The following is a 14256-nucleotide window of genomic DNA, read 5'->3' on the forward strand; positions in this document are numbered from 1 at the left end:
GCAATAAAGATACCGATATTTGTAGTACATACATATGTAGTTCTGATAACGGTCTTGTCTACAATGAAGGTGTACATTTTACTGTTCGAAGTTAAACCATAATGCCTCAAAGCTTAGACAAATGCATATTGCTGCAAAGTATAGGCTTCTAGAAGGCCAGTTTTCTCTTGTTGCGAACAGTTACGGTTCTACTGAACCACAGTCACTTGATTTCCGCAATTAGCACGGGTCTATCTCTTCATTATAAAAACATTTCATATTCATGAAAAATGCAAAAATTTAAATATACTTCCAAATCTAGTAAACGAATGGCAACGCTCATGAATCTCCATTCTCTGAGCATAATTGCTCGTACTCTCCAGCAGTTAGTTCCATGAGCATTTATAGCCTAGGTACATATATATATATATATGTATGTTTGTATGGCCATATGTAAATACTTACCATACATACATACATATAAACGCGATTATAAATAATACATAGTGCAAATCACATAGGCGTTGGTTTCGGCCTTGGCCGTCATTATGTGAATTTTTCCAGACGCTCCGAGCTTTTGTAAACGCGAATTTATTTAGTTATTGCGAGACACTCAGCTGATTAACTTGTAGAATACATAAATTATTTTCAAAGAAGTGCAGCGCGTAGATTAAATTCAAACGAAATGGCGACAAAATTGGATGCAATAATTTTCGGCGCAACCGGCTTTACTGGAGAAATTGTCGTTGATAATGCGCCGGAGGTGTTGCAAGGCTTGACGTGGGGTATTGCGGGAAGGAATTCGGTAAAAAAACAACTCTGATTAAGGCACTAAAGTGATCGTAGTTTTATTAAAAAAACTCAATACTTTTTAGGCTAAATTGGAAAATGTCTTGAAAGTAGCCGGTAAAAAAATAGGCAAGGATCTTAGTAAGATACCCATTATTTTGGCAGACGTTGAAGATGAAAATTCCATAAAGGAAATGGCGAACAAGAGCAAGGTGAGTGTTAGTGAAAGTGAAAGTTAAAGTGAAAGTGAAATTGTTGAGAATACATTCAAAGCAACTGAGCGCATATACACTTTATGAAATGAGCGTTAAAGCGCAAAACAATTTCTCAATTACACACACAAAGCCCAAAAATTTGTGATGACATTTTTCCCATACTCAAGGTCATCATCAATTGTTGCGGCCCCTATCGTTTTTATGGCGAGGTGGTTGTGAAAGCCTGCATTGAAGCTGGCACTCATCACGTGGATATCAGCGGTGAGCCACAATTTATCGACGGCATGGCTGTAAAGTATCATGAATTGGCCAAAGAGAAGCACGCCTATGTTGTCTCGGCCTGCGGATTTGATAGTATACCTGCGGAAATGGGTGTGGTCTTTGCAGAACGTAATTTTCCAGGTAAAATTCGCAATTGAAGTTAACTACAAACATCCCGTGTTGTGTACTGAGCCCGGCATTTAATTTTTCGCAGGTACTGTGAACTCCATTGAAACATACTGGGAGAATACCGTCGATTTCAAAGAGGGTGAGTCTAAAGCAATGCTGCATACCGGTACTTGGGAGAGCGTTGTATACGCGCTGAGCCATGCCAAGGAAGTGATTGCACTCACAAAACAGCTGAAGCCCAAAGATTATCCAGAGTTGAAACCGGCTTTGAAAGTGCGGTGAGTGAGAATAAAATTAAAAGCTTTGTTTCCGATAATTTCTAACTTCAACTACCAGCTTTAATTGGTATACTCCTACATATAGAAGTATAGAAGCTATAGAAGTATAGCCAAGTCATTGTCTGGCATGCAAATATTATAAAAAAGTGTATGAACAAAAAAAGCTAGTAGAAACTAAAAGCTCTCTCGCGTATTTAGGCCCCTTGTGTTTAAATTAGTAATATATTAGTTAATAATTACTTGTTAAGAAACAAAACTCCAGTAATTTAAGAGAGGCCTTTAATTTAGCAAAAATTAAGATTCACGCTGCCGACACTAGTACATACATACATATGTATGGCTGATAAGACCTACCGGCATTCCGACAGACGTATGTAGATATTTCTGTGTTTAATCTTACATACATATGTATGTATGTATATACATATATAAGTATTTCCAATAGACATACGAATTTTTTCTAAAATGAAATATATCTACATATGAGGATAGGAGGAGGTAGGAATGATGAAAAAGCAATAAAAATTAACTTTTTGTCTAAATTTGGAAAAACATTGTACCTTAAAAAAATATATATCCATATGTACATATGTACATTAGACTGCATCACTCCCCATACAAATGTATGTACTTTGTGTATGGAAACTTCCATGTTTTGTTCCAAATTTTTTTGATTTGGAATTATTCCAATGATTCGAATTTTTAATACATACTGTATTGGTTATATCATTAGCACCCCCACTTCAGAGTGAAATTTTTTGCCACTTATCTTTAGTTATTTATTTTAAAGAGTTTTTAATTAAAATACAGTTAATTCTCTAAAAAAACCATTTCAACTCCAGTTTAAAACTTTGAAGAACACAAAAAAAAATTTAAAAAATTTGCATCTAAATTTCAAACTTTTTTCTCAAAACTGCTAGAATGTTTTCGAATATATAGTCTTGTAGCCCATTAAATTTTAGTGTTATAATGTGCATATTTCAAGTGGCTAAAAATTGTAGTGGAGTTTTTAAAATTTCGTTTTGCTGAAGGTGTTTCGGTTTTCTTCCATATAAAAATAAATTGTGTTTATTCCTTATATGAAAGCAACTGCGGCAAAAAATTTTGTTATATGACTAATGTACATAGATATGTACCGACGTACAAATGTATAAGTATCGAATAATATTGATTTATAGAGCTTTTAACATTGTTTCTGATATTACTTGCTACATATTTCGCCCCCATAGCCGCTACCCGCATAAGGTGCCTACACTTGAAAGCTACTTTGTACCCGTAATGGGTGGAGATCGCCATATCGTTACAAACACACAACGTTTATGGTTTGAGAATGAGGAAAAGCGTCCAATACAATTCGAAAATTATGTTGGTTACAAGTAAGGTTCAGCGCAAACTTTCAATCATAGCAAAATCAATTTCTAACATTTTTTTTTTACTACTCTTTTCTTGCCTCGCAACATAACACTGAAGATCGCTACTCTACGCCATCATAACGCCCCTTATAGTGGTGTTAATCTCTCTGTTGTCCCAATTCAATTTTACGCGCAACTTACTTTTGAAATATCCACAAATTTTCTCTTTGGGTCTCATATCACCCGATGGGCCAACGCAAGCCACTATGGAATCTCACTTCTTCCAAATGCTTTTCAAAACTAAAGGCTGGACCAAGGCGCAATCGCTGAGTGAGCAACCTAAACAGCAGCTATGGACACGTGTCTCTGGTCGCAATCCTTTCTATGCCATGACTGGTGTGGCTATGTTGGCAGTAGCGAAGATTATTTTGCAGGAGACGGACAAGTTGCCTGGAAGGTAAGAAGAGAGAGAGAGAGAGAGAGAACGAAAATAGCAGACATTTCTGAAGCTAAAATATTTTTTCTATTTCAGTGGTGGCGTGATCTCTCCTGGTTATGCTTTCGCCAAAACTAGCCTCATTGAAGACTTGGAGAAGTACAAATACGGCATGAAGTTCGAGGTACTGAAGTTGGAGGCGTAGTTGTTTAGAAGCCAGTAAAAAGTGTGGATTTAATACGTTTTTTTTATTATATTTAAAATAAAGATAATACACACCCTGCGAGAAATAAACAACAAGACTTAATACAGTAAAAAAAAAATTTATAAGAATGGGGTTGGAGAAACTGAAGCTCTTATGCAGAAGAGACATATCTTCGAAATTCTCCCAGCAATATACTGGACAGTTATTTATGCTCCTTTCATACGAGTATTTTGTAATTACATTCAAACTTTTCCAGACCTAGCAAATGAATTCACTAGAGGAAAAGTAAGTTATTTGGTAATTGATTGCGGCGAGTTCAGAAACGGATTAGAATTGGAATTAACATTTTTTTACTTTTCTTTAATAAGTCATAATAAGATATGCACGGCCTGCTTTGCCGAGTGGTTAAAGGTCCGCTCTACCAATTGGTAGAACCCAGGCTCGATTTGTGGTCCACATACATTCGGGCAGTGTTTTTGTTTATAACTTTTAGTCGGATATCTCTAAAATTAAGATACTCAGCTCGTTGCTCTGATCAGTTTAGTATAATTTTTTATAAGTCTATGAACTAGAATCGAGATTTCGTCCTACGATTTCTAACCAATCAAAGGAATTGGAATTTTATTTCTGTTTCTATACTAATCCCTAGAGAACAACCCCAATTCCATTGCTCCGGATTCATTCACCTTCGCCTATTTGTCAGTTCCTTCATTGCCCTCAATGTTCGGATACATATATCCAAGTTCGAACAGGCTTACAGTTTTTTTTTTTTTGTCGGATGGGATCATGTTTCAGTGTCACCATAATGACCATTACACGTTTTTGAACGGTGCGTTTACTAGAGCTACCAATACACATTCTTAACAAAAAAAAAAGAAGCTTTGTGCACGTAAAAAATTTTCGATGTTAACAAATTTGGGTGGCTAGGGACGCGCAGTAACCCACGAACGTAAAAACGGAGAGCGCGTCAGCTGACACGATCTATCTTTTGGGATCTGCGTGTTAACAAAAAATCACCACCTCTCTTTCTATCAACAGCACACTTGTTATCTTTCTCCGTACTTCTACGCTACGCTACGTATACGTTCGTGGATAACCGCGCTCTAAGGCGAGACGCGATATAAATTCCTCAGTCGTTATCTCGCGCCAATCGACAGCGAAGGCACTAGGCTCAATGGAATGAAGTTAGTACAGTATTTCCCGGATATATGCATCATCTAAAATGCACGAGATGTGGTTTCCGATTGGTCTATGTGTAACTGAACCGTCACGAACGACTACTGCCAAATAATACATTTTCATTTAAAATAGGAACAAATTGAGATATCATTAGATATCAACATTAATTTAATTATTTAAATATCCAGTGATGAAAATTGTGTAACAATATTCTACACTTTTTAAGTAAGACCGACGATTCATGTAATTAATCTTATGGCGCTTTCGTTTCTACAAAAAATGTTGCCTTCTCATTTCCGTCTTCTTAGTATTTGTGCGTACAGGCAAAGAGAAGGTAACATTTTTTTGTAGAAACGAAAACGCCATTAAAACTTTCCCAAGTGCCCCAAAGCTTCTGATGAATAGATTCACATGCTTGCTTTGAGGAAAGACCCAAGTCAGAATTATTTCCAGGGAAATGCAAACCCGTTGAATATTTTTAAATCCATTACATCGAAAATCGATTAATCGAGCCCGTCCGTTACGACTTTTTGCCGATTTTTAGTTTCAATTCGTGAATCGATTCAAAAAACTTGAACAAATCAATAATGAACATCGATTCGTAAATTGATTCAAAAAACTTGAGAATCGACATACGGGTTTTCCTCAACTGATGCATATTAATCTTTGATTTGCCCTAGAAAACCGATACAATTTCAAAGAAATTAAAATTTGAGTCTGGTACAAAAAATAAGGACGACTTAGCGTCTTCAAATAAAATATTTTTTTATATTCGTAGGGAAAACTTGTGAGTCGAGCCCCTCCCACCCCTACCTGGCTACGCCCATGCTTATATCGTTGTCTTAAAATATGTAGACAACCCTTGTTTTTTCAGAACTATTTACCTGATAGCTTTTGGATATATTGAAACCGTTATGAGCAATGTATGTTTTAAAAAATTACAATTGTTTGCAATTTCAATGTTGTTGTTTTTGATGTAGCGAGTTTTGGAAAAAACGTTCAGATGAGCAGCTAACCTGTACAACTGGTTCATAAGATAATTTTACAATTAAAAAAGAAGATGACAAATTTTTCTCTGCTTTTGGGTACAATTTAAAAATATACAAACTTTTAACTAACCTCCCCTCACTGGACACTGCAAATTAAGACGACGACTACTAAGCTGCGAATCTGATTTTAATTAGTCTGTTCCTTTGAACTTCGGACTAAAACCTGTGGAACTGTCAAACTACAATTTTACGCTCTCAAATGAGAGTAAAAGGAGAACAGATGCAGAAGTGCATAGGAACGCAAAAAGCACTATTTCCTGTAAAAACGTCAGTCGGTTTGTTTACATGTCATTTGTACAACACTGATTTAGCTGAAATATCACTAAATAATTATTAAAATCTATACATATTCAAACATTTCGTTGTTTACTTCCATTTTTTTACAAATATAAGGTACTTTGCTTTCACCGCTGTTAGTTTTTGCTTGCACATGCAAATCAGCTGATCGTTTGACACTTTTCATGAACTTACAGGAAAACAAACTCCGGACTAAATCCTGTAACTTCTGACTAGGAACAGTTGCTCAGTTACTCTCTCAAATGTGTTCCCACTTACAGGTTTTATGTCAATAGGAACGACTTCCTGTAAGTTCTGACTAAATCCTGTAAACCGGACTGCTATTGGAACAGACTAAATATCTATGTCGTTTCTGCAATTCAACTGAGGAGACACCGTTGCCATCTGCTCCAAGAATGTTATGGGATAGTAAGGTGACTAAAGAGCAGCGTAGGCTCAAGGTGGCGAGAGAGAGAGAGAGCACAAACACTCCTTACTTTCAAAGACTCTCCTCAACTTCCTGGAATCTTTGGAAATTAGAGATGTGTTGTGATGAGTTGAGGGCACAATAGACCCACTAGGTCGCGGTGTATGCCTCTTTAATTTATCTATATATCTTACCTAAAAAGGGGAAATTTTCTTTAAATATTTTAGAGGTTATAAGCGGGAAACACTGTAACTACAAATACATACATATTTATAACAAAGACTTTCACTAATGTTTTGTTTATCTTTTGTTGTGCTATTCAATAAGTAATTAGATAACGGCATTACAATATCTGGTGCGTCCGCAAGTCTTGCATACAGAAGCTTTTATAATAGGTATATTTATGTACATATAAAAACGTTGATATAAACCTTTAGAATTTCCAATTTAATAACTATATATGCTTGCATGTATGTATGTTTTAAGCTTTAACTGAGCAATTACTAGGCACTTTTGGACTGAGCTTAAGTCACCTCGACTACAACAATGCTAGTAATTAGATAGGTAGTCGTCCGACAACCAGTTGCTNCTAGGCACTTTTGGACTGAGCTTAAGTCACCTCGACTACAACAATGCTAGTAATTAGATAGGTAGTCGTCCGACAACCAGTTGCTGAGAATACAAGTTCAGTCACAACGCAGCCGTCTAACAAATCTGAAACAACAAATCTCGATTTAAATCTGAAAAAATCGATCTAAATGCAAACATAAAGACGCACTAAGTTAAAAGTGTTAAAGATGTCAGCGAAATTGGATGTTGTAATATTTGGGCCACCGGTTTTACGGGGCAAATTGTGGTCGAGAAGGCGCCAGAGATATTGCAGGGCCTCAGCTGGGGCATTGCGGGTCGTAACAAGGTAAACATTGATACTTATTCAAACAAGGCGATGCTAAAGTTCATTTAACATAATTGCTAGAATAAGCTGGAAAATGTGCTGAAAACGCAGGTCAGGCAATTGGCAAAGATTTAAGTGCGATACCGATTATCTTGGCAGATGTAGACGACCGGCTATCGATTGAGGAAATGGCTAGGAATGCAAGGTAATGTGAACATTTTCAGCAAAGTACATAAATTTAAAAAGATTTGCGTTTTTTTATTTTTAATTTTTTGCTTAAGGTACTAATCAATTGCTGTGGCCCATATCGGTTCTATGGCGAGGTGGTGGTTAAGGCCTGCATTGAAGCCGGTACTCATCACTTGGATATTAGCGGCGAACCTCAATATATAGACGGATGCAAGTGAAATATCATAAATTGGCGCAGGAGCAGCAAATTTATGTGATTTCATCGTGTGGCTTCGATAGCATTCCAGCCGAAATGGGTGTAGTGCATGCAGAGCGAAATTTTCCAGGTGGGACCATTGTGGGGGGATATGTGACTGTCATTGCCATTACTTTCACTATGTATGTAACTACCTCCAATTTATTCCTTAGGTACTGTAAATAGCTGCGAAATGTTTTGGGAAAATATTCTTGATATCAAGACAAAAGCTCCAAAGCTGTTTTACATGCCGGCACGTGGGAAAGCGCTATTCATGCCATGGCTAACTTCAGAGAAAGCCAAAGATTGCAACGTCTTTGGGTGACACTAAATTGCCAGATTTGCAGCCGAAACTAAAATTTTGGTAAGGTGGGAAGCTTTTCTTTTAGATTATAGGCAAAAAATTTGGAATGTTACTGATACAGATTTAACATTTGGAAATCTAAACCTAACTTAGAGGTGGGAGTGAACATTTCATACCACATTATGCACATCAAAGCTATTAAAATTTAAATATTGTACGCACCTCCTAAAAGAATTGCAAATTTCTTAATATCTAAAACATTCAATTATCGAAATTTCTAAAATTTTTTCACTTACAGTGGTGAAAATATAAATAGGGAGGAGACATTTTAGTATTATTTAGCTGTTTCCTTTTCTTTTATTTAATGTTTATTATTTTTTTATGAAAGTGTAACTCGTTATCTAACAAAAACATGTAAGTCAAAATTTCAAACTTTTCAAAAAGAGAATTTTTTTTGTAAGTAGCTTTGTAGCCCATTAAATTTTGGTGCAATGAAGTGCAAGGAGCTAGTACTTACCGTTGATTTTTGGCAATTTTTTGTGTGGAAACGGTGTGAAAATTCGTCGAGTTGTTATAAATGTTCAGTTTAAAATTTTGATTTACATGGTATTTTAATTAGTAAGCTATATTTTAATAAAAAAATTATAAAAACTGTTAGACAACGCAAAATAGCTAAAACTACCTAAAATATCTATTCCCTATTTACACTCTCACCACCGTACATCTACTTACTCGCTCCCACTTTACAGGCGCTTCGCAAAGAAAGTTCAATTTCTCGATCGCTATTTCTTCGCCATACACTCCGGTGATCGTGATGTTGTGATGAATACTCAACGTTTGCGCTATATAAACGACCAGAAGCGTCCGATACAGTTTGAAAATTATATTGGCTTCAAGTGAGTTCGATCAATGAGCAAACATACATATCTTTTTGTTTCCCATTTTCAATTTAATTCCTCCAGCTCCCTATGGACCACCATTTCGACACAAATGATTCTCATGTTCACCATTATAATGGCACAAATTCCCGGCTTACGCGGACTGCTAATTATGAATCCGAAATTCTTCACGCGTGGCCTAATGTCGCACGAAGGACCAGTGGCGGCAAATCGTAAAGCTCAGAAGCTTCAAATGACCTTTCGCACAAAGGGCTGGGTCGTGGGACAGCCGTTGACTGAGGAACCCAAGCAAGAACTAATGACGCGTATATCGGCCACCGATCCATTCTATGGCATGACCAGCGTAGCGATCTTGGCAGCGGCAAAAATTATACTAAAGGAGAGCGATAAAATGCCAGACAAGTAAGTGAATGCCGCTATTATTTTATTAGTATATTATTTATTTTTAATTTCTTTTTTTTTTTTTTATATACCAGCGGTGGCGTCATCTCACCTGGTTATGCATTTGCTAACACTTCACTCATCGAGGAGCTGAGCCAGCTGAAGGACGGCATTAAGTTCGAGGTATTAAAGCTGGAACACTGATTGAGTTGCTGCTAAAGAAAAATCGTTTTTATTTGAAATGTTTTTATGTTTATTAAATTTTAAATTTTTGCAATAAAATACATTTCTCATAATTTATTCATCAAATTATTAAGCTGAATGCGCGTTAATCATATTATTGTCAGGGACTGGCGCCAATGCCGATAAATCACTTGGCAGTGTGACTATTTAGTCGACTTACGCCACCTTTTATTTTAACAGTAATTTACATGAGTTACAAGGTGTGCGATTTACATATGTATACCCAAGCCTACATACATATTCACATACTTACACTGCCGGCAAAAAGTATTGGCACAGTAAATTTTTCACAATATATGCAACATTTTTTTTTTATATTTTTCCGCCAATTTTTTATAAAANTTACATATGTATACCCAAGCCTACATACATATTCACATACTTACACTGCCAGCAAAAAGTATTGGCACAGTAAATTTTTCACAATATATGCAACAATTTTTTTTATATTTTTCCGCCAATTTTTTATAAAAATATGGTTCATTCTATAACAAAAAAACGCAAAAATATAATTCCTAAACTTTGTGAAAACCTCACGAAAATTCTGCAAATTTTCAAATTTTTAATCAGATTTTTTTAAATTTAATTTTAATAAGGAACAAGTTTTAAGTAGCTCTTCCATAAATTTTTTTTTTCGAAAATACTTTATATGTAAAAATGCAAAACATCTTCAACAAAAAAAAAAAAATTCTCGAAAATCAATGCGCATTTCGACTAACTCCGAACTTGCATTTTTTACTAGAATTGAATGGGCTGCAAAACTGCATACTCAAAAATAATCTGAAAAATCTGATTAAAAAGTAGAAAATTTAAATGAAAATTTGCTGAATTTTCGCGAGTTTTGCGTAAAGTTTAGGAATTATATTTTTAAGTTTTTTAATGTAGAATGAACCATATTTTTATACAAAATTGGCGGAAAAATATTAGAATAAAAATTATTGCAATTACCGTGAAAAGTTTTCTGCGCGAATACTTTATTCCGGCAGTGTACATATTTACCTGCATATTCATATTTTACACTCGCCGGCTAATCTCCTCCAACCACTGTGTTATTATTTACATATTTACTCCATTGCCCAGCGGCCACTTGTCACTTTGTTAAATGGTAAAATTGATTTATTCCAGTTGATTGACGATTGATCGCATGCGCCGCCGCTTGGAACAGGGTTTAAGTATTTATTTACATACATTTGCATGTATCCATCCACCCATGTAGATATATTTGCGTGTACATACATATGTAGCTTTGCATTCAATCGCTTGCAATTTTGAATGTTTTGAAATGTGCAGCGATCCTAAAGTGGCCCCGTCGTCATTCCAGTTCCATATTGGTTTATCTAAAGCGTGTTGACACATTGCAACCGTGGCAGTGATCGTGGTGGTATGCACGTTGCAGTTAGGCGCCTTTATGTATGTATGTAGATATGTCTGTGAGTGCATGCATATCTCGAACACTTTTCAGCTAAATAAATTGTTTTTTAATTAAGCTTGAGTGATTGTGATTTGTGCAAGACTCGAAAGGTCGGAAAGTTCATTAATGACAGCTTGCGTGTAATTTGATCTCCTTTAAGTATAACACCGTGCTACAAAATTGAAATATTTCTTNTGCAAATTTTCAAATTTTTAATCAGATTTTTTTAAATTTAATTTTAATAAAGAACAAGTTTGAAGTTGGTCTTCCATAAATTTTTTTTTTCGAAAATACTTTATATGTAAAAATGCAAAACACCTTCAACAAAAAAAAAAAAAAATTGTCGAAAATCAATGCGCATTTCGACTAACTCCGAACTTGCATTTTTTACTAGAATTTAATGGGCTGCAAAACTGCATACTCAAAAATAATCTGAAAAATCTGATTAAAAAGTAGAAAATTTAAATGACAATTTGCTGAATTTTCGCGAGTTTTGCGCAAAGTTTAGGAATTATATTTTTAAGTTTTTTAATGTAGAATGAACCATATTGTTATACAAAATTGGCGGAAAAATATTAGAATAAAAATTATTGCAATTACCGTGAAAAGTTTTCTGCCCGAATACTTTATTCCGGCAGTGTACATATTTACCTGCATATTCATATTTTCATACAAAGGCGTAGATAGATACACTCGCCGGCTAATCTCCTCCAACCACTGTGTTATTATTTATTTACTCCATTGCCCAGCGGCCACTTGTCACTTAGTTAAATGGTAAAATTGATTTATTCCAGTTGATTGGCGATTGATCGCATGCGCCGCCGCTTGGAACAGGGTTTAAGTATTTATTTACATACATTTGCATGTATCCATCCACCCATGTAGATACATATATTTGCGTGTACATAATCGCTTGCAATTTTGAATGTTTTGAAATGTGCAGCGATCCTAAAGTGGCCCCGTCGTCATTCCAGTTCCATATTGGTTTATCTAAAGCGCGTTGACACATTGCAACCGTGGCAGTGATCGTGGTGGTATGCACGTTGCAGTTAGGCGCCTTTATGCATTTAGATATGTCTGTGAGTGCATGCATATCTCCAACACTTTTCAGCTAAATAAATTGTTTTTTAATTAAGCTTGAGTGATTGTGATTTGTGCAAGACTCGAAAGGTCAGAAAGTTCATTAATGATAGCTTGCGTGTAATTTGATCTCCTTTAAGTATAACACCGTGCTACAAAATTGAAATATTTCTTTTTTTTCACACAAGATCGATTTCGATATGGGCGCGATACTAGAGCTTAGATAAAATAAATTTGCGTTCTTAGGTTTTCACAGAGCGTGTGAAGTTTTTTTCAAAGGTTTTGTGGAGTTTCAACAAGGATAAGGGTTAAAAAGATCGTATGAATCTAGAATTATACAAAGTACGAAATTACCTAAATTTAAAAAAAAAAATTGGGTTGGTAAAAAGGTAAATTTTTTCTCATTTTGGTAGATTTTTGTTGAAGTAATTTGTTTGAAAAACAAATAAAATTGCAGTTCTCGCTTTATTTATCGCAGTTACCTTAACATTAAAAATTTCTTTCCAAAAGTGTAGTTTACTTTATTGAATAATTTTCAAACGCTTCAATGCACACTTTTTATACAACAGGCGAAAATAACGGGGCCAGATTCAAAACCCATTTTATTGGAATCCTGACGAGCTTTTGATTGCCCGTATAAGTAGTTGAATTTATTCTTTAAATAAAAAGCGAAAATGGACACGTGTGTAATTACACACTACAATTGTTCGACAAAAAAAAAAATGAAATAATAAAATCAAAGCAAGTTTTTATAAATGACAATTGTTAAATGAAAAACCTCTAAAGACAGATGGCAATTTTTTTTTTTTGAAATCAATGAGAATATTTAGCTGCACATTGTTGGTTATACTAAAATGCCATGGGTTATACACTGCATACCCAAAATTGTTCTAAAAATTCATAGTAAAAAGTTTGAAATTTAGTCGATTTTTTTTTTTTTGAATTTTTCTAAATATTTTATATAGCTTGCATCATTGATATTTATGGGTTTGGTTAGAGCGCAAACAATATTTTTATACAAGAAAAAAATAGCAACAAAAATTTTACTTGAGAAACATTGTGAATAATAAAAAAAAAAAAACCAAGCGCTTTTTTCAAGTCACTGTATTTATTTAAAATGACTCCAGTTGAAGTTTTTTTCAAATGATGCAGTTTCGTTGTTGCATTTAGTTTCCTTAATATTATCACAAATACCATATCATTAGTTAAATAAAAACTTCCTTAATAAACAATTTTAATTTTTATTGAAATAACTAACAAAATAGAATAAAACTATGGTTTTTATTAAAATTCATAACTAAAAAAGTTATTGGTAGTTATTTTCCAGTTTGGTTGATTTTGTCCAAGTACATGGTTGATAAGCAATTCTTTGTTTCACGCACAATAGACCACCTTAGAGGTCGCAGTGCTCAAGGCTCATAATAATAATTCTTTGTTTGCCTCACCGATATTGTTTTCGAAAACAACCTGACCAATAAACAGAAATTTTTTTTAATTTTTTCAGGTTTACAATTATGCTTAAAACCCCATAAAAAAAAAATAGAAAAAAATGGAACCAAGCTATTGTGAACGACCTAACTTCATTAAAATCAGCAATAGATTTTTATACATGCATTCATACAAACATATGTACATATATTTTAAAAGTATTTTTACTAAAAAGCTTTTTCATACGTAGTTTTAAATTTTTTCGCAGGCAAGAAGCTTTTTTCTATTTTTATACGTTTCGGCCTAGAGCTTTTCTTTCAAAACCCAATAACGCACCATTGCTGCCAAACAAACATACACATGTACGTATGTATGAACCCAGTAGAACTTGGGAGCATCGTACGATTGCTCGGTGAGTACTCCCTTGGGAGTACACGAATACTCCCCATTGCTCCCTATGCTTCTGTGTATAAGCATGTAATTTTGTATACTCCCATTAACATTGGATGTCCTAGGAGGGGGAGTAATCCCTTTTACCTCCTAAACGAGCAATCGGGGAGCACACACAGAATTATCATCCCACAAACCTCCTAATAGAGCAATACGGGAGTACTCC

General features: G+C 34.9%; 1 protein-coding gene, 1 long non-coding RNA gene and 1 pseudogene across 2 annotated transcripts; 2 read left to right on the forward strand and 1 right to left on the reverse strand.

Annotated features, from left to right (window-relative positions):
- Window positions 1–506: 506 nt before the first annotated feature.
- LOC108373889 (saccharopine dehydrogenase-like oxidoreductase) lies at window positions 507–3746 on the forward strand. Its single transcript, XM_017629825.1, has 7 exons — window positions 507–784; window positions 855–980; window positions 1151–1385; window positions 1459–1651; window positions 2881–3027; window positions 3122–3460; window positions 3536–3746. Exons 1-7 carry the CDS (start codon window positions 665–667, stop codon window positions 3642–3644), a joined length of 1269 nt encoding a protein of 422 aa, XP_017485314.1. The 5' UTR covers window positions 507–664; the 3' UTR covers window positions 3645–3746.
- On the reverse strand, window positions 3652–7135 carry LOC108373890 (uncharacterized). Its single transcript, XR_001849002.1, has 2 exons — window positions 6666–7135; window positions 3652–6008 (listed from the first exon to the last, which is right to left on the reverse strand). It is a non-coding gene; the product is annotated as an uncharacterized LOC108373890 (long non-coding RNA).
- Window positions 7136–7668: 533 nt separating this feature from the next.
- LOC108373888 (saccharopine dehydrogenase-like oxidoreductase) lies at window positions 7669–9765 on the forward strand (annotated as a pseudogene).
- Window positions 9766–14256: the final 4491 nt, after the last annotated feature.

This window comes from Rhagoletis zephyria, unplaced genomic scaffold, assembly GCF_001687245.7.
Source record: "Rhagoletis zephyria isolate East Lansing unplaced genomic scaffold, Rhagoletis_zephyria_1.1 Rzeph_scaffold_07119, whole genome shotgun sequence".
NCBI lineage: Eukaryota > Metazoa > Arthropoda > Insecta > Diptera > Tephritidae > Rhagoletis > Rhagoletis zephyria.

Bases quoted from the DNA above. Each gene is read 5' to 3' on its own strand.
- LOC108373889 (XM_017629825.1), top strand. From the start codon at position 665: ATGGCGACAAAATTGGATGCAATAATTTTCGGCGCAACCGGCTTTACT. The intron at 1,652-2,880 runs GTGAGTGAGAAT...TCGCCCCCATAG, and splicing joins AAACCGGCTTTGAAAGTGCG to CCGCTACCCGCATAAGGTGC. The intron at 3,028-3,121 runs GTAAGGTTCAGC...ATAACACTGAAG, and splicing joins GAAAATTATGTTGGTTACAA to ATCGCTACTCTACGCCATCA.